The sequence below is a fragment of the Sphaerodactylus townsendi genome, linkage group LG06 (genome assembly GCF_021028975.2).
Source record: "Sphaerodactylus townsendi isolate TG3544 linkage group LG06, MPM_Stown_v2.3, whole genome shotgun sequence".
Lineage (NCBI taxonomy): Eukaryota > Metazoa > Chordata > Lepidosauria > Squamata > Sphaerodactylidae > Sphaerodactylus > Sphaerodactylus townsendi.
In genome coordinates this window covers 125,187,407-125,214,914 of record NC_059430.1, presented here as the reverse complement: position 1 = coordinate 125,214,914, position 27,508 = coordinate 125,187,407, and the positions used below count along the sequence as shown (strand labels likewise).

At 41.1% G+C, this 27,508-nt stretch overlaps 1 protein-coding gene across 1 annotated transcript; it reads left to right on the top strand.

Annotated features, from left to right (window-relative positions):
* LOC125435510 (histone-lysine N-methyltransferase PRDM7-like) lies at positions 1 to 27,265 on the top strand. The gene is made up of 10 exons (XM_048501705.1): positions 1 to 330; positions 3,056 to 3,179; positions 4,103 to 4,210; positions 6,365 to 6,409; positions 9,417 to 9,557; positions 12,375 to 12,646; positions 15,083 to 15,150; positions 19,096 to 19,277; positions 22,615 to 22,618; positions 26,914 to 27,265. The coding sequence occupies exons 1-10, from the start codon at positions 1 to 3 to the stop codon at positions 27,263 to 27,265; spliced, it is 1,626 nt and encodes a 541-aa protein (XP_048357662.1).
* Positions 27,266 to 27,508: the final 243 nt, after the last annotated feature.

Sequence of the window (27,508 nt, the reverse complement as noted above, 5' to 3'; positions counted from 1 at the left end):
ATGTCCACTGAGAGAGAGGCCCAAGGGTTGAAGGAAAACACCCAAGAGCTGAAAGGAGAGATGTCAGACAAAACTGAAGCCCAAGGGCGTGTGGGAACTGAACATGAGTGTCAAGGAACGGAGGGAAAAATGGCGACCAGTGATCCAAGGGGCCAGAGAGAGAAGTCATTAAAGGATGGAGCTAGTGAGGCCTCGTCTTCTCACTCGCTTCTCACAAAAAACACTGAGGCAGGCGGGATGGTGTCAGGTCCCAGAAGGGGCAGCTCAGGAGATAAGAACTCCACAGAAAGGGACAAAACACAGACAAATAAAAAGGGACAGAAACCCAAGGTGAGGGGAAGGGGGTGATGGGTAAGATGTAGGATCATATGAAATAGATATGAAATAGTGAGCAGCAGTGGCGTAGGAGGTTAAGAGCTTGTGTATCTAATCTGGAGAAACTGGGTTTGATTCCCCGCTCTGCCGCCTGAGCTGTGGAGGCTTATCTGGGGAATTCAGATTAGCCTGTACACTCCCACACACGCCAGCTGGGTGACCTTGGGCTAGTCACAGCTTCTCGGAGGTCTCTCAGCCCCACCTACCTCACAGGGTGTTTGTTGTGAGGGGGGAAGGGCAAGGAGATTGTCAGCCCCTTTGAGTCTCCTGCAGGAGAGAAAGGGGGGATATAAATCCAAACTCTTCTTCTTCATCATCATTTGCATGAGAATCTGAGAAGAAGAGAAAAAAAATTAAAGTGTGGCCCTAAACACATTCTTCTTATTAGGGTGTCTTCTTATTAGGGTGCATCTGCTACGGGATGGGGGCAAACATGCGTCACTGCACGTTTTCTTGTATGGGCTTATTTCCTCGAGCCCCACTTTCACTTTCTACTCTCCCCATGGCAAGCCAGACCACTTCTAGCATGAATTTAATTTTGTTTCACAGGCGGATCTAGCACATGATCCCTTTCTTCAGCAGCGATTTATGTCCTCCTTTCAGGGGAGAGTTATGTTGAGAAAGGGGCTACAATATCAAAATTCCTGGAGATTAGGACTGAGGACGGGTTTGGGAATGGGAGGTATAATGTCATATGAGACCATAGAGAGTCTACTTTCCAAAGTGGTCCATGTTGAACTGATCCTTGTTGCCTTGAGGTCAGTTGCAATAGCAGGAGATTTCTAGCCAGCACCTGGAGGTTACCATAGCTATATCTGGGGTGGAGAAGTGCACCTATAAGTAAATAAAATTAGTACACTGCATCAAAATTCTTCTTTGTACTAATGTACCATGAATTCTTAAATTTGTATAGCGTTAAAACAGTATTGACCCAACGTCTTTTCAATATCTTATTTCCATTAAGACAATAGTATAACACGTGGTCATGCATAAATACTATTTTTCTCATCAAATAAGTATAATAACAAGTTGGCTTTTCCCAATTTCACCTGAACTCTGTGCTTCCACAATAAATAATGTCCTGTGGGCAAAATACCATCTTGTACTTTTAAAAGACATTGTTTAAAACAGTATGACTTGGTACTCACAAAATACTGTTTTGTATGTTTCAAATTGCAACGCTGCATTGCTACAAAGTGAAAGCCAGACTTTTTGGCAGGATGTAATCTGTTGCGTAAGCATATTATGGCTCATTCCGCACATACAGAATAATGCACTTTCAAACTGCTTTCAGTGCTCTTTGAAGCTGTGCGGAATAGCAAAATCCACTTGCAAACAGTTGTGAAAGTGGTTTGAAAACGCATTATTTTGCGTGTGTGGAAAGGGCCATAGAGTTAATGTGATACTGGCAAAAGCCAACTTTTTGTGAACGTTGTTGATTTGATGAGAAAACAAGCATTTATGCACAACCACATGTTGCATTAATGTCTGAATGGAAATAGATATTGAAAAGACATTGAGTCAATATCAATTGTTTAATGATATACAAATTTAAGACTACATGGTACTTTTGTACAGAGAGCAATTCTAGTGCAATATGTGCATTTATTTACCACCTGAAGGTTGGCAACCCTTATTCAATGGGTTTAGATTAGAAGATGTGACTCTTGAAACTGTACTGTTAACACGTAGCTTTTGTGGGGAAAAATCCCACAAACCTGACAATCCTGACTTCAGGAATAGGATTTGGGGTTTGACCACTTAGGATTTGGGCAGATGGTAGATTTGCCCATGGTTTATTTAGTACTGTGGCAAAAAGAAGTGGAGCCAAGTGGTATAAGGTTCTCAAACTCTGATTGCTCTTTGGGCTGGAGCACTTCTGCTGATCCTCCTCTGGTCTGCCAACTGAACTAGAAGGGGTCAACTACATTTCTTTGTATATGTATTGCCCCCCCTTTGACACCACCCGCAAATCCTCAATGTGGTGATAACTTCTATTGACAGTTATTTCTTGTGTAATTAAGTCCCAGATAGTATGGATAAATGCAATTAGCTGGTTTTTTATTTGTTTTTAACTAGCTATTTGTTGAAATTGAAGCAAGTGCGTATTTTAAATTCTTTGTTACAGTAACATGCCAGAGGAAAAATGACTTAAAAATAAACAACCTCCTTAAAAATCACTCTGTTTTCAACTGGATATTCTGCTTTAGTGCATATTACTAAAATAAGCTGTACTTTTCATATTCTATCAAAAAATAGAAAGTATTCATTAATTTGGGATGCAGACTTGAAGGGAAAGCTGTCAGAGGCTCATTTCGCACATGCAAAATAATGCACTTTCAAACTGCTTTCAGTGCTCTTTGAAGCTGTGCGGAATAGCAAAATCCACTTGCAAACAGTTGTGAAAGTGGTTTGAAAACGCATTATTTTGGGTGTGCGGAAGGGGCCAGAGTTTCTTTTTTGTCAAAACTTGTTCAATAGCACAGGAGCTGGTGTAGTTCTTCAATCTGTATAGTAACTTTCAAGTCTTTGTTGTCAACTCTGTTAATTGCACATTTTAATCTGTGCTTTAAAAACAATGGTATACTGATCAACTGCTTAAAGCTCACTTGCATTTTTTAGCACACTCTTTAGCCACAAAATGCATGATGTCTGTTCCTTCTTCCTTCCCTCATGTTAGACTGAAGATGCTTTTAAACAGCTGTCCATCTACTTCCCCAAAGAGCAATGGGCTGAAATGGGAGACTGGGAAAAAATCCGATACAAAAACATGAAAGAGAACTATGACTTTATGACTAAACTAGGTGAGACGAATTACTGGAAATGAAAGCAGCGAGGAAGATTAAAATTAAGACAATGACATAATCAAAACCACCAAATTGCAAAAGCAGTTGAACATAACTAAAACCTTTTAACATTTATTCATGGAAGAATGATCTTGTAAAAGGTTCATTTACGTTTGTTAACATTTGACAGTATTATTGTACTGCAATTAACTATTTATATAGTTAGGCTAGTACCACATGTTGAAACAAACTTGCCAATCCCTTTTATTTCTATAGTTCTTACCTACGTGGATTATACCATTTGGAATATATTAATCATGTTTATAAGTACATTAAAAATGCAGGATGTTTATTGCTAGGTAGAATCTGGAGACCAAACTCAGGAAAGGGAGGGAGGGTTTAGTGAGAAGAATATGGCCTTGTAAACAGAATGTTGGAATTGATCATATTTTATATAGCTGTCAGATTCCTACCCAAACATGAATTCCCTTCTTAGCCATCATTCAACTTCATCTCTAAATCAGTATAATGGCAGTAGTGATCAATTTCATAGAATGTTGAGAAGAATTGATAAAATCTATATTTTTTAAAAACCCATTTTTATAAAAGACTTGTTAAGCTAATTTTGCCATCTGCTATTATGGTGACTAGACTTATCTCCCAAAACTCTTGTTCAGCTGTTGGTTCTGTTATGCTTAAAAGATCAGGGAGATTTATATTTCACCTAGCAAAAGGTTCTTGAGGCTAGAGATGCATACCATCATAGACCTGAAGTTTCTCAAACTGGGTAGAGATGGTGACACACAAATGTCTGGTTGTCCTTCACGACAGCAGTATCTTTGTATAGCCCTCAGTCAGGACAACTTTGTGGAAGCATTTTTTTCAGTAGGGGAGATTCAGAAATTACAAGACAATCCCTAATGATGGGTCCATTTTATTAGGTCTTTCTGCTCCTAAGCCAGCATTTATGTACTATGTGCGACAGTCCCGAAAGTCTGCAGGGAATGATTCTTCTGAGTCAGATGAGGAGTGGACACCAAAACCTTTAGGTAAATTACCATTCTACTGTTTCTTTAGTATAATGAGACATAGAGAATGATTGTCTGAAAGCCTCCCTTGAAAGATACTGCTATTTATAAACTCCTCATAGATATTGTTATTCTGTATCTCTCAGTCATTTAGTTGAGTTTGAATACACTCTGTTTGTTTTGCAGAATGATTACAGTGTAATCTGTTTTACTCTACATTAAACGTCTACTTAGGCCATAGGTAGCAATGGAAACTTAAACATAAATTATGCAACACTTTTTCTTATCCTGTTTCCACCCTTACAAATCCTACTTCAAGAAAAACAGCTGTCACTTCCTCTTTTCTCCTCACCCGTTGTCCATCCACCCACAATCAGCAAGGTTTGTTGTTGTTGTTGTTTAAAAAAACACTTTCCATTTTCTGAGGATGCAAATCCACTGGACAGGAGTGTCCTACTCATCCAGCTTGGTTTACCATATTTTCTTTTGGATAACCACTAGAAGTCTGCATGGATATCCTATTGTCGAATGATTGCACATAGATATAATTGTGTTGAATTATTTTTAATGAAATTAATCTTTCACATGAAAATCAAAGCTGGAAGTTTACATTAAACTAAAATGAATTACAATGAGTTTTTTTGAGGAGAGAGGTTAGTATTAATATGTGGCTCTCATTCCAACAAAAGCTTAATTTGTAAAATCCATATTTCCGTCTATGTCTTCTATCACCTTTTCCATCTAGGTAATCCAACATTTACAAATGCATGCATTTCTGTGATACAGTAGTAGTAAAGATATTAGTAGACATACAGAAGAAAATGAGGAAATTTTATAAATACCATTGAAAAGGAAAATAAAATAGGAGTGGAGTGGCACCTATATTGTCAAAGGCTTTTACGGCAAGAGTGTATGCAACCACACAATCAGTCTATGCTGTGTCATGGAGAGAAACACATCTTACTGTGACATGCTTCTGAAGATGCCAGTCATAAATGTGGGTGAAATGTTAGGAGCAAAAACTACCAGACCATGGCCACACAGCCAGGGGCATAGGGGAAGAAAACAGCATCTGGGCCGGGCGCTCCCGCACTCCGCTCCCCCACCCCTCGCAGCCCCCACCCCCTCTTACTTTTTTCTGCCTGCTGAAAACTACTTTCTGCTGGCTGCAAAACAGGCCTGGGTGGGTGGAGCCAGGCAAGAAGGGAGGAGCGAGGGGGAAGGGGGCAGAGCACATCCCCGCCCCCTTATAGGCTCCGCCACTGCCCACAGCCCAGAAACCCACAACAGCCAGATTACAAAAATTATTCCTGCATAAGCTTTCATGAGTCAGTACTTACTTTATCAGAAAACTTATGATGGAATAGATTTTGTTGATCTTCGAGATATCATGGATTTCTGTTTTATTTTGCTGCTGTACAGTTACACCCATCTTGCTCAAGAGAAAAGACTTTGATTATTCTGTTTTTAATAACTCCATCAACTGAAGGAGACCTAACTAACAATTCAATCACAAATAATTTGAATTTACAGTGAATACATTTCTATGAAGCATCTTTTTCTTGGTGGAACACATTCATTCTGTAGCCTCATTTGGGAAACAAATTTGGAGGGAAGTGATAGGTGGTAGAAGTATTAAATGTCCTTCTCTCTACTATCCTGGTGGAAACTGCTACTTACAAGTGTGTTTGCTTAGAAGTTGAAATGGTACTTTGTTGCATGCATTCACAACATGTAGCATGCAATTTAGCCCTCATAGAAACAGATGTTGTATTTTAATTTAGACTTAGAATAATACAACTGCATCTTTGTAGATATGTTTGATTGACATTAACCAAAATATGAGTGAAGATCTGATTTGAATACATTTTTGCTTTTTTCTTTGATTATCATAGGTGATTCCACCTAAACATTAGGAAGAACTTCCTGACAGCAAGGGCTGTTTGACAGTGAAATACACTGTCTCTGAGGCCGTTTCCACACGGCCACGCTCGGGGGTGCGTCGGCGTATACAACGCTGACGCACACTTCCCCCCCGCGGGACCGTTCACATGAACGGTCCCGGTAGGGGCAGGGAAGACAGTGCTACACCATTGCCCGAACAACGTACCTTCCCTGCGACCTTCCGGCGTGTCGCCCAGGCCAGGGGACATGCCCCCCTGCCCTGCGCAACAGCTCTGGAGACATGCCTGGGTGACACACCGGAAGGTCGCAGGGAAGGTAAGTCGTTCAGGAAAGGGGGGGATGGTGCCTTCCAGCTGCTGTTTCCAGAAAACCTCGCTTGGGGAGCAAGGTTGGGAAACAGCGGCTTCGCACCACTTGGGGGGGAGCGAGGGCAGCGCTGCTGCGATGCAGCTGTGCCCCCCATGCGAACAGCTCCTTAGGGACGGCGTTTTTGCCGTCCCTAGGGCGCTGTTATTGGCCCATGCGGAAAGGTGGAGTCTCCTTTGGAGGTTTTTAAACAGAGGCTGGATGGCCATCTGTCAAGGATGCTTTGATGGTATATTTCTGCATGGCAGGGAGTTGGAGTTGATGGCCCTTGTGGTCTCTTTCCAATTATTCTGTGTCTATATTCTCAATAAGTAATGTGTTTATTTTATTAACAATTTGCTTACATTTTGTCCCCAGTGAAATCTTTTAGAACATCATGTATCCCAAATAGCGTGAATGAAGCAAAGAAGAAAAAACAGAACCACAACCAAGTAAGACTTAATTGAACATTTCCCCCAGAGATTTGTAATATTATTTAAGAATTCTGATTGCATGTATTGGCATAGAATCTAATAAGCTTTGTGTTTATTTTGAGAAACTTTTCTCTGATATGTAAAAAAAATACTGACAATGGCAGAGTGTACAATTTTTGCCCTAAGTTTATATTTGATGGGACTAATAATTTAGAATCATTAGCTTTTAGTGGAATTTTTTGGTTATTACATAAACTATGAGACAATTGGAGACTCAAATGTTTCAGAGACTAAACTATGGATAACCAGGCATCTCAGTGTGACCTCAAATCTATGAACATTTTTACAACAGTTTATTAGTTAGTCTTTAAGGTGCAATGAGACTTTCTGCTATTAGAGAGTGATATATTTTCTTATGATGCTTTCTGGTTTCTTTCTTCTCTGTCATTTCAGAGGCTAGGAAGTGCTTTTACAGTTTACACTGCTGAATGCTCTTTAATTTTGCTGAAAACAGAACTGTTTAATGAGGAATGGTTGGGAATAAAAGATTTGCATCTAATTATTTTGTTAAAATTGAACTCTTGTTGAGAAAGGAACCTCATATGAATTTATTTTAAAAGTTTAGAATGGATTCATTGATACTGCTGTTGATGAAGCTACTTTTATTCATACATACAAGCAACAGATGGGGAAATGTAGGAATGCAGCCTAAAGTGTATTATAGCAGTGCTTTGGAGGAGGATGAATTTTTTAATTCTGTGAAATTAATGAGCATCTCTGGTTATTAACAATAATGCTCATATGCACATGTTCATATTTATTCCATGTATACCCTGTATATTACAGCCAAGCATTTTAAGATAGTAAAATAGATTCTTCAGAAAAAATTAAGGATTAGATAAGGGCAGAGGCAATCTTGTAGCTATACCAAATAAACCAGCAGGTATTTTAAATATTACAATTATCCCAAATTTAATTTGTCAAAATAAACATGAAGAAGAAGAAGAAGAGTTTGGATTTATATCCCCCCTTTCTCTCCTGTAGGAGACTCAAAGGGGCTTACAATCTCCTTGCCCTTCCCCCCTCACAACAAACACCCTGTGAGGTGGGTGGGGATGAGAGAGCTCCAAGAAGCTGTGACTAGCCCAAGGTCACCCAGCTGGCGTGTGTGGGAGTGTACAGGCTAATCTGAATTCCCCAGATAAGCCTCCACAGCTCAGGCGGCAGAGCAGGGAATCAAACCCGGTTCCTCCAGATTAGATACATGAGCTCTTAACCTCCTACGCCACTGCTGCTCCTGAATACATCCCCATTCCATGGAATATATCTGATCTACAAGTCTACTTTTCGTAAATATGTGTATTTATTAATTCCTCATCAATGTTTTATTCCAGTTTTAATTTGAATTGATATGTTGAGATATAACAAAGGCAATTTTTGTTACAGAATAAACAGATAAACATGGAGAAATTCAGTAAGGAACTTGTCTCCCTAAATCAAGATGTCAACAAAACTCACAAAAATATATGTGCAGACATGTCTGTTCACACTGCTGACCATGCAACAGAATCCAAGGCTGGTAAATTTTACCTTCAAAGACATTTAGCCATTAATTCAGCCATTAAATCTATAATATGAAGAAAAACTCTCTTTAGAACTTCAGTGTCTTTACAGCTGGTGTTAAAACAATGCATGCTGAAATTTAAACAGTGCTTATAAGATTAGGACTTAAACTCTTTCTGATCCTACAATGCTCTGTGCAAGGCAAAATTTATTTTTTAATTTATAATATTTTTATTTTGCCCTTCCTCCCAGCAGCATTTTTATCCTACACATTCTCTAAGGAACTTAAGGCAATCTGTGTGGTTTTCTTGACCCCTGTTTTATTCTCAGAACTCTTTGAGTTCCTCAGAACTAGACTTCCCTCTTGACACGGACATTTTGTCTCTTTTGACTGTTAACTATGGTCGTTTTCCCACTTACCTCGACCAAAGGTTGCTGCGCGCTACTCCCAGCTTGCGTCATTTCTGGCGCGCTCCCGGGCTTCCCCACGACCCCGCGCAGTCATCAAAAGGTGCAGTTTCGAGGAGCACCAGGAATAACTCGCACTGAGGGGGCACGACAGCAGCAGCATCGGGGCAGCTGCGTTGTCGCTGCCCCTGTAGTGGGGACTGCTGGGGGACCCCGCGCTACTTGGGGAGAGTAGCATGCAGCAGCAGGTAAGTGGGGAAACGATCTATATTTGACTAAATTAGTGGCAGTTGGGGAATTCCTCTGTGTTCAGTGTCCTATTTGGCACTGTAATGTTCTTATTTGTACTTTTCTTTCTAAAACTCTTTGTCAGTTCAGCTATTGTATCCTAAGTTATCTAAATTTCACTGTCATTTCCATGGTATGTATTTCTGGATAATACTTCTGGATCAGTCCTGAAGTAAAATATATTACATTTCTAGAAGTCTGTTCAGCTCTCTGTTTTGTATGTAGTCCATGTGTTTTCCTTGAGTTTGTGCATTACAATAACTAAGCTGTATACTCATCTTCAGATTTACCAAGGAAAATTGACTCTGAGAAAAGAGACCCTGAGAAAAGAGGGCAGAACAAACCAGGTAGCACATACAGTTTACGGAAGAGAGAGAATAAAACATATATGGAAATAAATGAACCAAATGATGATGATTTCTTATGTAAGTAATATAGTCATTTTAATCACCATTTTCTAGATTAATGTCCTATGTTTCTACATTAATGACCTATTGAAAAATATTTATAAACAGTGTTTGTTTAGGGAGGGACTATGGCTCAGTGGTAGAACATTTGCTTTCCATGCAGAAGATCCTAGGATCAGAACTTGACATTTCTACTTCAAGGGAACAGGGTTGCAGGTGATTCGAAAGATTTCTGCCCAAGAACCTGGAAAGCCTGCCAGTCAAAATAGGCAATTATCGACCAGTGGTCAGTATAAGTAGGGTTACCAGGTCTTCCTGGCCACTGGCAGGGGATTGGGAGGGGGGTAGTCTTGCCACATTCAGGTTAGGAAATTCCTGGAGATTTGAGGATGGAACCTGAAAAGGACAGGGATCTCCGTGGGGTGTAATGCCCTCCAAAGCAGTCATTTTCTCCAGGAGAACTGATCTCTGTATTCTGGAGATGAGCTGTAATTCCAGGCGGTCCCCAGTTCTCACCTGGAGGCTGGCTTCCCTAAATATGGCAGCGTCAAATGTCCACATGTTATAAACACTGTGGCTTATTTTTCAGATTTCTCTGTAGAAGAAGAGTTGGATTTATCCCTTTCTCTCCTATAGGAGACTGAAAGGGGCTTACAAAATCCTTTCCCTTCCCCTCTCACAACAAATACACTGAGAGGTAGGTGGGGCTGAAAGAGCTCTGAAGAACTGTGACTAGCTCAAGGTCACCCAGCTGGCGTGTGTTGGGGTGTACAAGGTAATCTGAATTCCCCAGATAAGCTTCCACAGCTCAGGTGGCAGAGCGGGGACTCAAACCCGGTTCCTCCAGATTAGAGTACACCTGCTCTTAATCACTACGCCACTGCTGCTCCTCTGAGAATATCCTGTAATTTATAACCCTGAATAAATATGTTTTATATTTGCGTTTTAAGACTACATAAAATATTTTAATAAATATGCCTGTATCTGAGTTGTAGCAAATTTACAGGATTGGGAAGGGTATTCTCAGATGGCCTATTCCCTGACCCTACTGAACTGTGTCATACACATTGGTCCTGGATTGTTACTATGCATCATAGAATGCCATTCGGCTGCCTGATTTTAGTTCTACTGAATTGCAATAAGTTGCATTTAAATTTCTTTAAGAACACACTCACATCTCATGTGGCTCTTTGACATGTGATCTGTGATTCTTCAAAGCACTGTTTTCCAATGAGGTACCAACCTACCCCATGTTCCAGGACAGTGGGCAATACCGTTCACCAATGGAGGTTGTAGTTGGAAGACAGTTCCACACAGAAACAGCTACTGCTAGAAAGACTGGAGGATGGGCAAGCTGATAAGTTATCCTGAACTGTAAGCTCATTCCAGGGATGGAAATGAAGGGTCATTCCTCTCAAGCAACCTCGCTTTTCTCTTTAGCCTCTAGTTATAGCAGTATAGTTACTATCAGTAGCTATGGGTTTTCTGAGCTGTGTGGCCACGTTTTAGATCGGGTCGTTTTAGCTCCTAGTATTTCACCCGATCTACAGCTGGCATCTTCAGAGTCATGTCATGGTAAAATATGTTTCTTTCCATTACAGTGTGGAGTTATATTATTGTATACACGCTTTTGGTGGGGATGTGTTCAGGGCATACAGTAGCCATTTGGCTGTCTTGGTTGGTGGTAACTGTGAATGTGATTTAAGGCTGTGAGCAGTCTGGGATCATCATATTTTCAGGACTGCATCTCCCCATATAATCTAGAGAAGACCCTCTGATCCTCTGATAGTAATCTACTGGCCCCTGGCCCCAGGGACATTTGGCAGAGTCCCACCAGAGCCAGGGCCTTCTAGGCTCTGGCCCCTATCAGGTGAAATTCACTCCCGAAGGACATCAGGGGCCTGTGGGATATAAATCAATTCCGCCAGGCCTATAACTGAAGATGTTGATCCCAAGTTGTCTAAAAGAGCAAGAGAATTTCCCTAGTAGCTATGGATTTTTTTTTCAAAGCAAAGATTTGTGTTCCTTCAAACTTGTGTTGCCCAACTTGTAATATTAGGTAAAGGGAATGGTCTGAATATCTGTAATAAATTGACTAGGAAATTTCTACCAGAACATCTTTGGTTAGCTAAATGATCTAAAGAGGACAAGACATCTACTGATCTCCCGTTAATTGACTGCTCTGATACACTCCATTTCTGCACTGGATGAGAAAGGAAAATTGGATTTACCATGAATTTCTTTGTGGTAGAAAGAAAGTCAGCCCCTCTAACTAAATTGTTATTGTGAGATTCTAATCTGCTCACTGTTGCCTGCCCAGTCACTTGGAGGTATACTTTGGCAAGTTATTGTGGTACTTCAAGGACTCCTAGGGATATTAATTTATCTCGTTTTAAAGGTTTTTTTCTCCTTCCTCTGTGCACTGATCTCTAATCACGTGGTTGTCTTTTGGAAAAAGCTGATAGTTTAAGAGTTCTACAGCTTCCAAAAAGTTGATGGATTTCCATCTGGGAGTAATTCCTTGCCTCTTGGTGCCAGAAGACTGTAAACATTAACTTTTGACACAGGAGCCACAGTTCACCTATTCCTTATTGCCCTGTGATCACTAAGATGACCGAATGGAAGTTTGTGGCCAGCTCAAATTTCCTTTTTATTCTATCAACTTATTTCTGAGAATGGCAGTGTATTATGCGAAGTAGAGCAAATTTCACAGATAGCAGCCTTTAACTATATACCACTTTTCATCATCATTATTGTTGCAAATTTATAAATGTGAAAATTAAAGAAATACTAAAAAATCATGTCAGTACTTAATTCTGTCTTTTTGCTTCCTAGATTGTGAGTATTGCTTGATATTTTTTACTGATGAGTGTTCAGTTCATGGTCCTCCAGTTTTTATCAAAGATGCAGCAGCAGAAATAGGACTGGAAAAGAGAGCCGCTCTCACTTTACCCCCAGGTTTGAGAATTGGCCCTTCTGGTATCCCCAACGCTGGTTTAGGAGTCTGGAATGAAGGAGAAGTTCTCCTTGCAGGAACTCACTTTGGGCCATATGAAGGGGAAATGACGGAAGAAGAGGAAGCAGCCAACAGTGGCTATTCTTGGCTGGTATTGTTTACTTACAGTGCTTCTATGTTATAACTTTTTTTGTTCTACCTCTCTTATAAAACTAATTTTTCTTTGCCAAAAATGCATATGACTGTTGTGTTCCTCTGACTGAAAATTACGCCGTCTCTTTTCTGGCTGTTGTGGGTTTTCTGGGCTATATAGTGGTGATCTGGTAGTTTTTGCTTCTAACATTTTGCTCGCATCTATGGCTGGCATCTTCAGAAGCATCTTGGAGTAAGATGTATTTCTCCCCGTGGCACAGTGTGGAGTGATTGTGTGGTGGGGTATATGTTTTAGCCACCTCACAGGACCTGGAAAATTGACATCAGTCAGTTGATTCCAGCCGTGAAAGCTTTCAACAATACATCTCTTTCCTGCTTCTAAATTAGCCCCGTGGACTCCATCCCTTTATTGGTGATCCCACAAAGCCTATAAAATTTGAAGAAGCATTCTTCGTCGTTTTATTTACTTGTGGGGATGGTTGCTGGGTTTTGTAGCATTTTTTGGACTATTGCAGGGATTTGTAACCTTTTTGAGCCAGTGGGCAGCTTTAGAATGCGGAACAGGGTGGTGGGCACAACCACAAAATAGCTACCATAGGAGGCAATGCCAGCAACCTAATATTAGGGAGTGAGGTCATGGATAACCCTAAAGTAACTTTTTGAAATTTCATTTCGAAGCTCTGTTTATCAGAGTTGCTTTTTAAATGAATATATAATTTTGAAATGTTTTGTTGAGTACACAGAGCTTACCTTCAGTCACACAGTGGAGATCCCTATGCTGAGGTGGCAGCTGCTGCTGAAGCAGCTCTTTAAAAAAATCTACAGCCAATCTAAACTCCAATGGCCAGTCAGAAACCCTCCTGTACAAAAGTCCCAGCTTCCCTTGTCCACTTTGTAAAAACATTTAGTGAGTGCTATGATAAAAAGGGAAAAAAGTGATCCCTTTCCTCACTGGGAAATTCCCTTAGACCAAGGATTCCCTAGAAAGTGCTCTGCTGACCCACCGCCACCACTCAGGACTTCCTGAGATTCTCTAGACATAGATTGTACTAAGTGAAACCAAAAAATGCCTTTAAAAAAATTAAAGGGAAAGAGTGATTTGACTCAATGTGGGGTGGAAAAGGGTAAAAGAAAAGTACAGGGAAAAACAAAAAGCATGAACAAATAGATTTAAATGAAAAACAATACAATTTAAGTGAGCTAAACATATTACCTATAGTATAGCTGGTTCCTTAGAGCTTGTGCAGAGTTCCTGCGTAACAAGAAGTGGAAGGAGTCCTTAACCCCTCCCCACTTCCTGTGGAGGCATTTTCTACTGAAAACTGAAGACAAGGGAAAATCCAAAATGTACAGCTATTTATGCTGAATGGGGTGCATCTAAACCAGCCTCCCTTCCAAGACTGGCAAACAGATTTTCTTCACTTCCATGCAAATCCCCATATCTGATGTCAGAGACTATTTTGACCAATCAGAGCCATATTCCCACCTCTATCAAGCACCTGATCTGGTCGAAACTGGCTCTTTTTTTGTCCAAAAGGTATTAAGTCTGCTAGGATGATCCAACGTAGGATGGACCTGAATATCTGCATTGTAATGTAATCAGGCGTTCCAGGTGGGACTCTTGAGCCTTGGCAAGTTTTAGGATTTCTGTCTCAATGGGTACCAGAAAAGGCGTCAGTAGGTAGTGCTAGGCACCTACACTGGGGACCTCTGTGGATGAGTGTAATTTCATTGTATTCTAACCTAATGGCTTTGCCTCTTCTTGCTTGACAAAAATGTAATTCTGAGGTAAGGATATAAATAAGTATTTTGTGCAGTAAGTTAGGACTGAATAACCCTATGCAATAGGAAGCCATACCCTGGTAACTTTTCATTGGTTGCATTCATACTTACATTTGTGCAGCATTTGAGTAAATACTGTAGTGTTGTGGTTAACTATTTATTTTAGTACTGAACTCTAAAAACAGTATTACTAGCTTCATCTACTGTTTCTTCTTGTTCACTTCTTTGTTGTTGGGTTGTATGCTATTGTTACTCTATATCAGTCATTTGCAACTGGATTATGCTGTGTGAACAGGTGAGGCTAGTTCAAATAATTGCTCTATTTCGAAGACAGCACAATATCCAACAATGTGTGGATGCTACTCAGTATCCAGTTTGTTTTTGTCTTGGGTCATGCATCTGAAAGTTCATAACAGTACTTTGAGGACTCTCATAGTTAGTTTCTGTGAATGAGATACTAATGCAGTGTTCTTCATGGAAAGCAAACTCTAATATTTGGTTTTATGAAGCTAGACAAAGTAATAGTGGATATCTCCAGAAACTGGAAAGTCAAATTGGATCTGTCATTGAAATAATACTGTGTTTGTGTTTTCTTCACTGGGAATGAGATAGTGTATTGATATGTGAGTTTCATGTCTATTTTTAATTGCAGATTACAAAGGGGAAAAACTCCTATGTTTACGTTGATGGAAAGGAGGAAACAGTCTCTAATTGGATGAGGTAAAGATGCTTGGTCAACTTAAAAGAGGAAAAGAGTTTTGAATCAAATGTCTTCATGCTGTTGGGAAGGCAAAAAGCAAAACATTATTTGTAAACTAGAAAAGACTCTTTTAAACTAATTATATTACAGTCCTAATCATATTTACCTATAAATTTCATTGACTAAATGCCTTTCTAAGGTAAGCATGCAGCCAATCAGATTATACAACTTTAAATCAAAACAGAGAATAATCAAATTGATTAAATAAAATTATTTTGTTTGATGTTAGGGAATTTCTGGGAAATAGGGCTACAAATGCTGCCGGTTTCCCTAAACCATTCATGCCTGAAGAAGAGAAGAAGAAGAGTTTGGATTTATATCCCCTCTTTCTCTCCTGCAGGAGACTCAAAGGGACTTACAGTCTCCTTGCCCTTCCCCCCTCACAGCAAACACCCTGTGAGGTAGGTGGGGCTGAGAGAGCTCCGGGAAGCTGTGACTAAGCCCAAGGTCACCCAGCTGGCGTGTGCTGGAGTGCCCAGGCTAATCTGATTTCCCCAGATAAGCCTCCTCAACTCAGGTGGCAGAGCTGGGAATCAAACCCGGTTCCTCCAGATTAGATACATGAGCTCTTAACCTCCTACGCCACTGCTGCTCCTGGATGGAGTACTAGTTTTATTTCAGAACTGCTACATAGATTTCCAGGTCACCCAGGACAATTTTCTCTGACAGATACCTGTCTGGATATAGACAAGTGTTGTAAAATTTTGTATAGCAGCACTTGAAATATGTCATAGGATGGTCTGTGCTATAAATCAGACAGTGAATATTATGGTTGTCTTATTAAAATGTATTGTGATTTGGTAGTTATAATTTACTATATGTTAATTTCATTCTTCCCTTATGCCTATCTCCTTTTTTAGTTTTCTTTTAATGTTTACATTCTTATCCCATTTTTAAATGTTCCTATCAGTCCAATCTGGGGTAGGGGGGGGGGAAATCCCCCTACGGAGGCAGCACAGGCCTACACCAGCAAAAACTCCCCTCCTGGGGCACTTACCTTGGTGGAGGGGCAAATCTGCTGGCTCCTGACCACTGAGTTGGCATAGTGAGGCATTCTGGGGGAGGACCTGGGGGTGGACCCCACTTTATTCGGGTTCCACTGCCTGCCTAACATCCATGCACTGGTGGGGCTGGCCTGGCTCAGAAATACACCATGTTTTCTGTGGCATATCTCTGCTATCCCTTATGAGGGACTCTCCAGGGGATTCTTTTTTTAAAAAAACTTGCTGCGGGAAAACCCTTTAGAGGGGGCAGAGCGGCACCGTCATCGCCTGTGCCCCACTCTGGTTTGGGCTTGGGTTCCCATTTTTTCCAGAAGATTCTTTTCCAGAAGATTCTTTTAGATATATATTTATTGTTTCAATATATCTTATCTTTTTAATTGTTTGTATTTTATCTACATTGTGCTGGTCTATGGTCATAATAAAGACTGACTGATTGATTCATTGGAGTGAGTGACCCTATATCTAGATTTGCAAGGAGAGACAACTGACATGGGACACTTAATTACTGCACCATGAAGCAAACTAGAAAGAGACATGCATAGCAAATACAGCCGAAGAAATATAGTACACTGAAAATGTATAATAATTAGGAATGGATTCTGTTTGCATACCAAGGCATGAGCAAAGTATTTGTGACTATTGGCATGTAGTGCCGAGCAAAGGGATCCATTAGTTTTGAGTCCTTAGGAGAAATAACAAATACCAATCAAAATATACATTATCCACACATCTAAAGAGAATGTGGTGTGGGGAGTACCCATGACAAATGAATTATGGCTGAGCCCCCTGCTCAGTCTTAACAGGGGTAAGGTGTGTCCCAGCTGGGTCACCCTCAAGATTAATCCCTGACACCAGTGTCTCCTGGATGTTTAGACTTTATGGATGGTACCGGTTAGGCTCTAAAATGTTTGTAATAACCAAACCAGAGGGCAACTTCAAGGCCTACTTGAGCTCACAGCAGTTTATTTGCAAAGGCAAATAATCTGCTTTATTTGGAAAGGAGAACCAAGGAGGAAAATCCAAAAAGAGAAAAAAAGTGTTGGGATTTGCAAGTGTCTGTCACAATTCAGACATGAAGGGGTTAACTGTGTGCATGCTAATTAGTTACTGAGGTCAGAGTTTTATGGCCAGTTCATTGATCATTAAGCTATTGTTCAGCTAACCCTGGCATTGCCTGTGTGAGACAAGTCACGTTGACAGAGGTTATAAAGTTAAGTATGTTTCTTTGTCTCACTCACACCATGAGAACCACTCTCTAGCATGGTGCCACAATGTTGAGATCACCACAAGAGTTGAATCTCTGCCTTGCTAGATAGGCACCATGTGGGATCAAATGGTCCTAAACAATGTAACCAAGTTAGTGCTAGGATAGAAAGTTATCCTTTTTTCCCCCATGTAAACCCTTCCTTTTAGTCAGTAAACTCTTTTATACAAAAACAGCAACTGTCTCATGGTCTCTTATTCCGCTCTCTGCTAAATATTAAGTTTAATAATCCAACAAAAAGCCTGGTTTCAAGATAGTAAAATCCCTTAACAATCCCCCCTCTTTGACTAGGACTTTTTATTTCAATTTGCTAGAACAATGTCTAACCATCCTGTTGCATTTGGTGCATAGTGAGGACAGGGGTAGGTGGGTTTGGTCTAGCCCTTACAGACCTACAACAAGAATATAAAACAGGCAAATTTCAACCAATACTTTCACAAGGGGACTCACCGAACCCGGTATATTAGATAACCAATTCCATACATCAAACAACTAATATTTAGAGCAACCCTATCTGGATATACTTGAGATTATTTGGCCACTGAAGAAATTTTTAATTTGTGATCTTGTAACATCATTATAGTAGTACTGAAACTCTTTCCCAACTCAGCATATCATAAAACCCATATTTAACTAATTCAGTAGAGATGGCAAATAAGGCATTTAGAAGGCATTTTGAATAAACGATATTTGTACAGAAAGGAGTACAGATAAACACTTAGGTAGAATTAGCAGTAATTGCAGGGCTGAGGGCTAGAAAGCATGGGGAACACTTCCACATGGATCCTCTATTGCCATTATAGGTATAATATATTTTCAGTTGGGAAAAAAAAGCTCAAGAGAGACTTTCGGTAACATTCCTTTTCTTTCTGAATCCCATTTGCTTAGCTTTAAGAAAGTGTTCTTGCTAGCAGCACACGGTCAAGATATCTTTGGCTAAGAGATAAAAAGCTTCTTTTGGAGTGGAAGATAGCTTGAAAGTAGGATTGCTGTTTCTGAGTATGCCTCTGGTAAACAAACTTGCATGTTTGATTGGAGTTAACAGTGGGGCAATTAAATGAAGCATACTTTTCAACCCTCAGAAAGCAGTTCTTAAGTATTCCTACGTTCATAAAGAAGGTTGATGCTGACGTAGATGGAGATTTTGTGGTGCTGCTCTGTTTTAAGAATACTTTCTCCAGAACTCTTGAATAGCATTTAATCAACTAACTGTCAGTTGACTGGTTAAGAACTTAAGACTATATTCTTCCGTGATATTACTGACTTTTTCGCCAATATTTTCTGTTGCTGTATTAATGCTGCTTTTGTTTTATGGTTTACCGATGTTGGTGTTACATTTTCTTTAAATGCAAACTGACCCTGGCTCTGACTCTCCAGCCATCCTGTCACTGGATGACTTAGTAACTGATCCTGTGGCTATTTCGCCTTTGGATGATACTGGGTCACACACCAAACAATTAGTCTTTGATCCTTCCTGACTTTGTGCTTATTATGGAAAGATGAGGTATAAACATTTTACTTTGATGGGAACACTTGAAATTTTAAATATTATGGCAGAATGCTGATCTTGCAATAAGAAAAATCAAAAGTATAGTCTTCATACAGTGTTTATAGTTGTCTCAACTTATGATTTGCAGGTATGTTAACTGTGCCAGGAATGAGGAAGAACAAAACCTTGTTGCATTCCAGTATCATGGAAAAATCTTCTACAGAGCATGTAAAATAATCTCCCTTCATTCTGAGCTTTTGGTTTGGTATGGAGAAGAATATGGAAAGGAGCTTTGTATCAAGTGGGGATCAAGATGGAAATCACAAAGAGGTACTACATTAACTACATTATTACAGGCTGAATGGATTAAATGCAGGTTTTGAAAAAATGTGCTAGTTTTACACTAGACATTTAATCTAGAATTTCTCAGTGTGGTCTCGCCCCTTTTTTAAAATTGCCAATCCAGATGATACTGTGTTCAGTATTTCCTGAGTTTTATTCAGTAACATGTAACATTTACTAACCCCTGTTAGTAAATACATCCAAGAAAATGCTTAAATCTAAGCCAGCTGAGAGTGAGAAGAAATCTTATTGGGATGGCTCCCTGAAAAAAATTGTGTGGGGACCCCCTCTACTCGACATCAGTCTTTATTGCCAGGGTGTTGTGCAATGACGTCATCGATGATGATAGATTGAGGCCAAAGTCTTACTTGGCATCTATTGGACTCTCTGTTGTCAAGGCAGCGCAAGTCACTGCTGCCACTGGATTGAGGCCTTGAGCCCAGGATGGGAAAGGCGAAAATTCCTTCCACGGCAAAGGGGTTCAACCACCAAGCTGATCTATCACTGCCAATGCCAATTGCTGACAATTTTTCCCTAAGTGATAAAGAGGGAAGAAAAGTAGATATATTGAGAAGCAAATTATATTCCAACAGTGCATTGGACCTTTGTGTCTCCAACTACATGGCCATAATGGACAGGTATCATGTCTTTGTATGGGACAAATTGTCACAGCATATTAGTGACTTTCTGGAGGACATGAAGCCCTTAGTTAAGAGGCTTCAAGCTGAGGAGATTAATGTAGAATGCCAGAAGCTTAACACCACTTGCTTTGTGGTCGACATCACAGACAAGTGTGTGGCAGGAGTGGTTGTTCTGCACTGCCATTCCTGGCTCAGGGTTTCTGCCCTGCCCCACAACACCAGAGACCTCCCATTGTTTAATGAACAAACCGATCCTACTCTCAGTCGGATCTGTAAGAACTACACAATTGCTTCCCGATCAGATCATCCTCTAGGAAGGATTCTTGTAGGGATCGCGCTCACCACCATTTGCATGATCACAGTGGCAGAGCTTCCACGAGAGAATAATCTCATTCATCAGTCTACTTATCTTACACCTATGAGAGTATGTTACCATGCTGGAAGGAAGAGACACTATTTGTCAGATACTCCTACTGATAGCGTTCATTGCCAGACAGATCTGAGGTCAGATTCTGATGTGGAATTATCTTCGGCTGGGAAGCACCTCCAGAAGACACAATGGGAGGCTTGACAGATGCTGACTTAAGGATATATTCCAAACAGCTGATTAGGTTGGTCAAGGTTCTAAAACAATCCTTTGAGGAGCTGGTACAAGAGTTGGACAACTCTGTTTTGGGAGTTTTATATGCAAAAACGTCAAGCTCTGTATCACTTCCTATGGCTACGGTTTTCAACAGCATGTCTGTGTCAGTCTAAGAGAAGCCAGCTTCAAGCCAATCCTCAACAAGGAAGTTGGAAAAATTATATTGTACCAGAGAAGTGGGCTGCCAAAACTTATTATGATACCAAAATGAGAACTGAGGCTTTGCCTTTTGATGGGAAGAACCTGTTCCATAGTAGTACAAATGATGTGCTTCATAAAATAAAAAAGATTAAGGCCTTTTCCGCACAAGTAAATTATGACATTTTCATACTGGAAATAAAATATTTCCTCTGTGGAGTTCTGCATTGTTTCCCTCCCCCTTTGATTTTGGAAACATCTCCGAAACACTTTTCCTTCATTGTTTTTGAAAACATTTTCCACATCTCTGTGCCATCCCCCAACTTCTACCTTGCTGCCATTTTTTTCCACTTCACTCACCTCACTTCCTCTTTATTTTCATCATTTCGTGTGTGTGAGTGGGGTAGTTCTGCTGTTTGGCTGAATCAATAAAGCATTGATTAGCTACAGAGCATCAAAGCAATTAATCAATAAAACATTGATTTAACAAATAAGCAAAAATGTTTTTTAATCTTCATGGCTGCTGTGAAACATTTGGAGGAAATGAGTGTGGACAAATGTTGTGGTACAGGGGGGCACCGAAAACATTCTGGAAACATTCTAGGTACCATGCAGAAAAGGCCTAATACGGCAGCTAAATCCTTGGGGATTAATTACACAACATGCCTCATTCAACTCCAGGTTCTTTCCACGGCACAATCAATAAGACCATCAACCAAGACCCCCCTACAATGCTCCCTCCTAGTGCAGGGATAGTAGGTCTTATTATAACCAGTCTTCCCAGTCTGGGAAATTCACCTCCTCCCCAAAAGAGAGGAAAATAGGGGCAAGCGAAAGCCGACTTCCTGACTATATGAAGGTGAAAGTCCAATGTTTTTGGACAGATTGTCCAGATTTTTTGATGCGTGGGAAAGTATTAGTGCAGTTGCTTGCACTCTGTGAATAATACTGGTTATGTATTGGAATTTGCATCCTTGCTGTCATTCTCAGAGTCAAAGTTCTCATCCTCCCCAGCTTCCCTTTACTTTCGAGAGGAAGTGTCTTTGCTCATTAAAGGAATTATTCGAGAGGTTCCCGTACAACATTTTAATGAAGGATTATATTCTAGATAATATGTTGTAGCTAAGAAAGGAAAGGGGAAGAGGCTGATATTAGATCTGTGCACCCCGAACAAGCATTTGAAGATCAGAAGTTCTGAAGGTGATTGGTTTGTGGTTCTTATTTGAAGGACATGTATTTTCATATTGCCATTAATGAATGATGCAGGAAATAACTTTGTAAATTAAAAGTGGGAATACTAGTTATGAATATACTGTACTCCCATTTTGTCTGGCAACCGTGCCTAGGACCTTCATGAAATGCATGTGGGTTTCTCACCTAAACTCATGGGGCTGTGCGGTTTCCCCTACCTTGATGGTAGTGGCTCCTGGTAGTGAGATCACCAGAGGAGCTGCAAGGTCTTTTACCTTGACAATCCCGCAGGATCTGGGGCTCATGGTGAACAGAGAGAAATTGATACTGAACCCAGTCCAGGCGATTTACTTCGTTGGGGCCTCCCTGGATTCAACAGTAAACAGGGCATTCCTTCCCTTATGTTAGTATTGAGCCTCTTGCTCACTGCAAAACCAACAGGTTCCAACATGCTATCCAGATTCAGAAATCATTGGGCTCTAAGGCATCAACCACACTGGTGGTATCACATGTGAGACTCTGCATGAAGTCCCTCCATTGTAGGAAGTGCAAAAAGGTCAGATGTTGCACTGTATCACGAGGGGAATTAAGTCGATTCCCCACTTGCAGAATCGACATGGGTTCACTCTAGGAACTCCCCACATCTGCTGAGTTCAACTCAGGTCCATTCCAGCTCTCCCCCTTCTTAAAGTTTAATTTCTGACTCCACCAGGGAGGTACAGTTTTTTCTGCCAACCTAGGTTGAACTCAGGTTGAAGCTGGTAAAGTGGGGAATCTTCCTCACCATGATTCTCCCATTCTCTGGCGAATCATGCAAATACAGAATGTTTTGGGCATGCGCCATGGAAACAAGGAGACTCAGAACTCGGGAAAGTAAAGCGCCTTAATTTTTTTTCCTTACAACTACATGCTATACAAAGCGCGGCCCGTGCAGTTACAAATGGTGCACATTTACACAATGCTGATAGCAACCTATCTACGCAAATCAAGCCTCCTTCCGCACACTGCTTTGTGATGTCGTGGCTATGTAGCCGTTACGTTAAAAACAAAACAAAAAAAGGAACGCACGGTCATGTTCCTGCCAAAAAACAACAACCAATTGGGAACGAAGAGGAGAAGTACCGAGGTGATCCCTCCCTCTGAGCACGGCTCCAGCACGATGACTTCAGCTGCTGTGGGGAGTGACTGTGAAATCAACCTAGGTCAATACTTTCATGGGCCCAGGGCTAACCTAGGTCGATTCAGCAAGGGGAATTGACCTTAGAGAGGCGTACTTGTTAACCAAAGTGGACTGTGCATTTAAGATCAGAGCACACTAGGGCGCAATCAGTTTCTGCAGCGCTAAGGGGTCACATGAGCATATCTGACATATATAGGCCAGCAATGCGGTTCTCTCAACTGATGTTCGTGAACACTATGCCATGAACGTTGATTCGCAACCGGAAGCTGTTATAAGAAGAGCAGTGTTACAATATTATTTAAATAGCAAGCCGCACCCCACCTCTAAACCAAATTTAGCTTGCTATTCTCCTAATGTGGGGATGCACAGACAGACCACTCAACAAAAGTGCTAGCGGCGGTAAAAAATCTGAATATTTGAAAAAGTACACCCTGCTTAGCAAGCCTCAATATACCAAAGTGCTAGCATTTAATGAAGTGAAAATATCATACATTCACACACCACAGTCATACCCACAGGCTTTCATACAATTAATACCTCTCTTTCAGCAATAAAAATAACATATAGGTAACACGAAATGCTTTGTCCAGTTCTCCTGGAATCTCCAGGAATCCCCTGGAGATCTTTCCAAAGTTGCCAGAAATCTTCAATTATTGTCCCAGTATCCTCAATTAAGAGGTTGGTTGTATTCTAGATCCAAAACAGTGATCAATAGTCGCCAGTCAGTAATAATGTTCTCAAGTGGGTAGGCAATAACTGGAACAAGCTATGAAGTTAAAGAGTCATTTCATCTTTGGTTGTGCTCTAACAGGTGGTTCATCAAGTACATTTGGCAATAATTATTTCATTCAAAGAAATTCCATACGTGCACAAATTGGCATAAATATGAATATGGTCCATGGTTAGACTCCACGCTTTCGGGGAACTTCATCCCTTCCTCAGACAGCCAATTCAAATTGTTGATGAAGGAGATCTTTTTAGGAAGTTAATCCAAACGTATCTCCTTCTAACTTCATTATGGAATGTAATCTGATATTTTCATATTTCCATTTTTGTAGTATTTTTTTACATTTTCATTGCATTAAATGCTAGCACTTTGGTATATTGAGGCTTGCTAAGATGCACAGACAGATCACAAAGATGAAGAACACTTACTTATAATTGTTGTTCATTGAGTAGTCTTCTGTGCATATACACATTCCTCTGAAGACATTGACCTACCCCACAAAGAGGGACACTGCTCTAGAAGGTCCCAAGCAAGGTGCCCTTCTTCAGAGGGAGAATGAACCATTGGATACTTAATGTGAATGGTCCTTCTCCTCTGAGGACAGGAGGACATATTGGCCTTCCAAAAGTCATCATCTCTATTCTTTCAGTTTTCTGCTTCTTGTCCCTGATATGCTATTCTAGTTTTTACACCAGACTGTTAGTTCTAGTTACATTGTTGAACTCTGGTCAGAGTTACCTGAACGGAGGAAGTGTGATTCCCACTAAAGGAGACCAGAAGTGGGAAGAATTTGTTCCTGTCTCCCTGAAGGAGAGGGTGGGAATCACCCCAGCAATATGTCCTTGTCCTCAGAGAAGGCCCATCCATGTGAGTATCCATTTTCGTTTTGTTATAGTTAATTTTCAAATGCTCTGTATCACAATAAGTAGCCAATCTTGCTAGCATTCTATTTAGAGTACTCTAGTGAGGGATAAAATAACCATACCGTCATTATACAGCAGAACTGAGATTTTATGGCCAAGAAAAGATTGTGAAATGAAATCTTGGGAATTCAAGACCTGTACTATATAATTGATATAAAATTGATGAACTAATATGGGGTGATGCAGCTTAAACATCCCATCCCCTGTTCATTTTCCTAACCTGAAAGTGCCTTGGAGAGTTGCTATTTGCTGCATTGGAGACTCTACTTGTAATAATGGAATACATTCAAGTTTCCATAATCAGGCATATAGTGGGCCCCTGGAGCTATTTCAGATTTGGAAACTGGCATGGGGGGAGGTTTTAGCCTCTTCTCCCAGAGGCGTTCCTCCCATTGGGCAAAGTGGGCAGTTGCCCTGGGCGCAGCCTTGTGGGGGGGGGGGGCGTAGGTTAGTTTGTGGGATTTTTTGTATTTTCAGTGTTTTTTCCATTTTTGGCCTGCAGGGGGCGAAGCTTTTAGGCTAGCAGCACCAAAATTTCAGGGATTCTTCAGAAGACTCTCCTTATGATATCACCCAGGTTTGGTGAGGTTTGGTTTAGGGGGTCCAAAGTTATGGACTCCCAAAGGGAGTGCCCCCATCCTACATTGTTTCCAATGGGAGCTAATAGGAGATGAGGGCTACACCTTTGAGGGTCCATAACGTTAGACCCCCTGAACCAAACTTCACCAAACCTGGGTGGTATCATCAGTAGGGTCTCATGAAGATACTCTGAAATTTTGGTGCTGCTATCTTAATAATTGCACCCGTGACAGCAGGCACCCCCTAAATTTCCCAAATGTTCTATAATGTGATGGTGACTTTGAAACAACCTGGTGGAAAAAAATCATTGTTTGGTTACCGTGGGAGAGGTTGGCCGCCCTTGGGGGGGGGGGGCATCAAACTCAGGTTTTGCCCAGGGCTCCAGTTTGCCTAGGTATGCCCCTGTCTTCTCCCCATGGTCCCAATCTAAATTAGACCCCATGCATTTGGGAATCAGGTTTCTCAAGGAAAGCTTGCAGCATGCATCTGATGGAAAATCCTTGTGACAGAGCTAAACACAAAGAGAGGAATCAAATATCATATATAGTTAGTCCCATAATTACTTTCCATATCAGTTTGGTTGCATGAATTGGCTCTTGGACAATTCTAACACAGAAATCACACTGATTACTTGCAGTTTTTTCAGGTGTGAGATCATATTCCCGTAAAAGTAACATTTTCAATATTTTGCTTTTGTACAGAGGTGTACTGTGCTCAGCATTGCTACAGCGATGTATACATTGGTACTTAAAAGTTCATTAAAAGTACTGCCAAGCTAGGACACATTTTAAGCATTTCCAGATTATTGAAAAATAACATTCTTTCATACTTGCTAGCTCTGGTCTAGTTGAAGAGGTATTTTTATTTCCTATGCACATACATGGGTATGACCCATTGGTTTTAGGACTACTTATGCTACTATAGGCATGTAGCTATTATCAATAGAAGAAAGGCTACTTTCCCCCTTTAAAAGTACATTAAACATATAGGCCATTATTTCCCTACATTCAGAAGTATTTCCTCGAAAAAATATGTCTGGACCATCTAAAACACATATAATTAATATCATGTATTGTGGAAGAAACATCTGGAAATGTGCTACCATAATTATTGTAGTTTGTTTCTTCTCAGCAACAATTTTCCATTTAACTGTTGTTGTTGCTGTAAACGCAGAACCCTTTGCACTGGAAGCAATCTCTACAAGGCTGTTTACCCCCTAGACCAGTGGTGGCGAACCTTTGGCACTCCAGATGTTTTGGACTACAATTCCCATCAGCCCAATTGGCCATGCTGTCAGAAGTTGATGGGAATTGTAGTCCAAAACATCTGGAGTGCCAAAGGTTCGCCACCACTGCCCTAGACCAAGGGTCTGCAACCTGTGGCTCTCCAGATGTTCATGGACTACAATTTCCATCAGCCCCTGACAGCATGGCCAATTGAACATTTGGAGAGCCACAGGTTGCAGATCCCTGCCCTAGACTTTCCATCTCTTAATGTTCCCTGTGCCATCAGACAGAGGCGCATCAGGGGGAAATGGCACCCAGAGACAAATTGTGCTCTGCCCCCACCCCCGAGCTGCACCCCCCTCTCCCGGGCTCCCAGAGCCCAGAAGCCGGCAGCCCGGCTTCTGCCCTCCCCTCTGGGGAGAGCAGAAAAGACTGCCATCCTCTGCCCTCCAAGTCATGTTTTTATAAATACTGAGGCTGAGGACGGGGCTGCCCACGCTGCCCACGGGGCATGGCCGTGCCCCCAAGCCCTGCCCCCGGCATCAGTGCTTATAAAAGCATCTCACGGAGGTTGGCAGTCTCTTCTGCTCTCCCCAGAGCGGATGGCAGAAGCCGGGCTGTCAGCTCCCGGGAGCCTGGGGGAGGGTGGGTGGTTCAGGGTGGCACTCTCGGGCGTCCTTGGCCCCGCCAACATCGATAATGACATGGGCAGGGCCAAGGGAGCCTGAAGACGATGAAGCAGCAGGACTTCCTTCTGTCTCTTCCTCTTTGCGCCAGATCTAGTCACATAGGGGGCCAATTTTGCGCCCCCACGTGACCAGATAAGTGGTGCCTGGGGACAGGAGTTACCCCCCGTCCCCAGGCAGATATGCCACTGCTATCAGAAGGCTTTTTGCGGACTTTAAAAAATCAATGGTTGGCAGATTGTTATTTCACTATAACAATCTATTGCTATAATACACCAGTTCTCA

What these genes read in the sequence shown, in the direction of transcription:
- LOC125435510 (XM_048501705.1), top strand. Translation starts at nt 1, where the DNA reads ATGTCCACTGAGAGAGAGGCCCAAGGGTTGAAGGAAAACACCCAAGAG. An exon ending in GTGGACACCAAAACCTTTAG is followed by an intron (nt 4,211 to 6,364) that starts GTAAATTACCAT and finishes CCTGCGCAACAG; the next exon opens with CTCTGGAGACATGCCTGGGT. An exon ending in ACAGTGGCTATTCTTGGCTG is followed by an intron (nt 12,647 to 15,082) that starts GTATTGTTTACT and finishes TTTTAATTGCAG; the next exon opens with ATTACAAAGGGGAAAAACTC.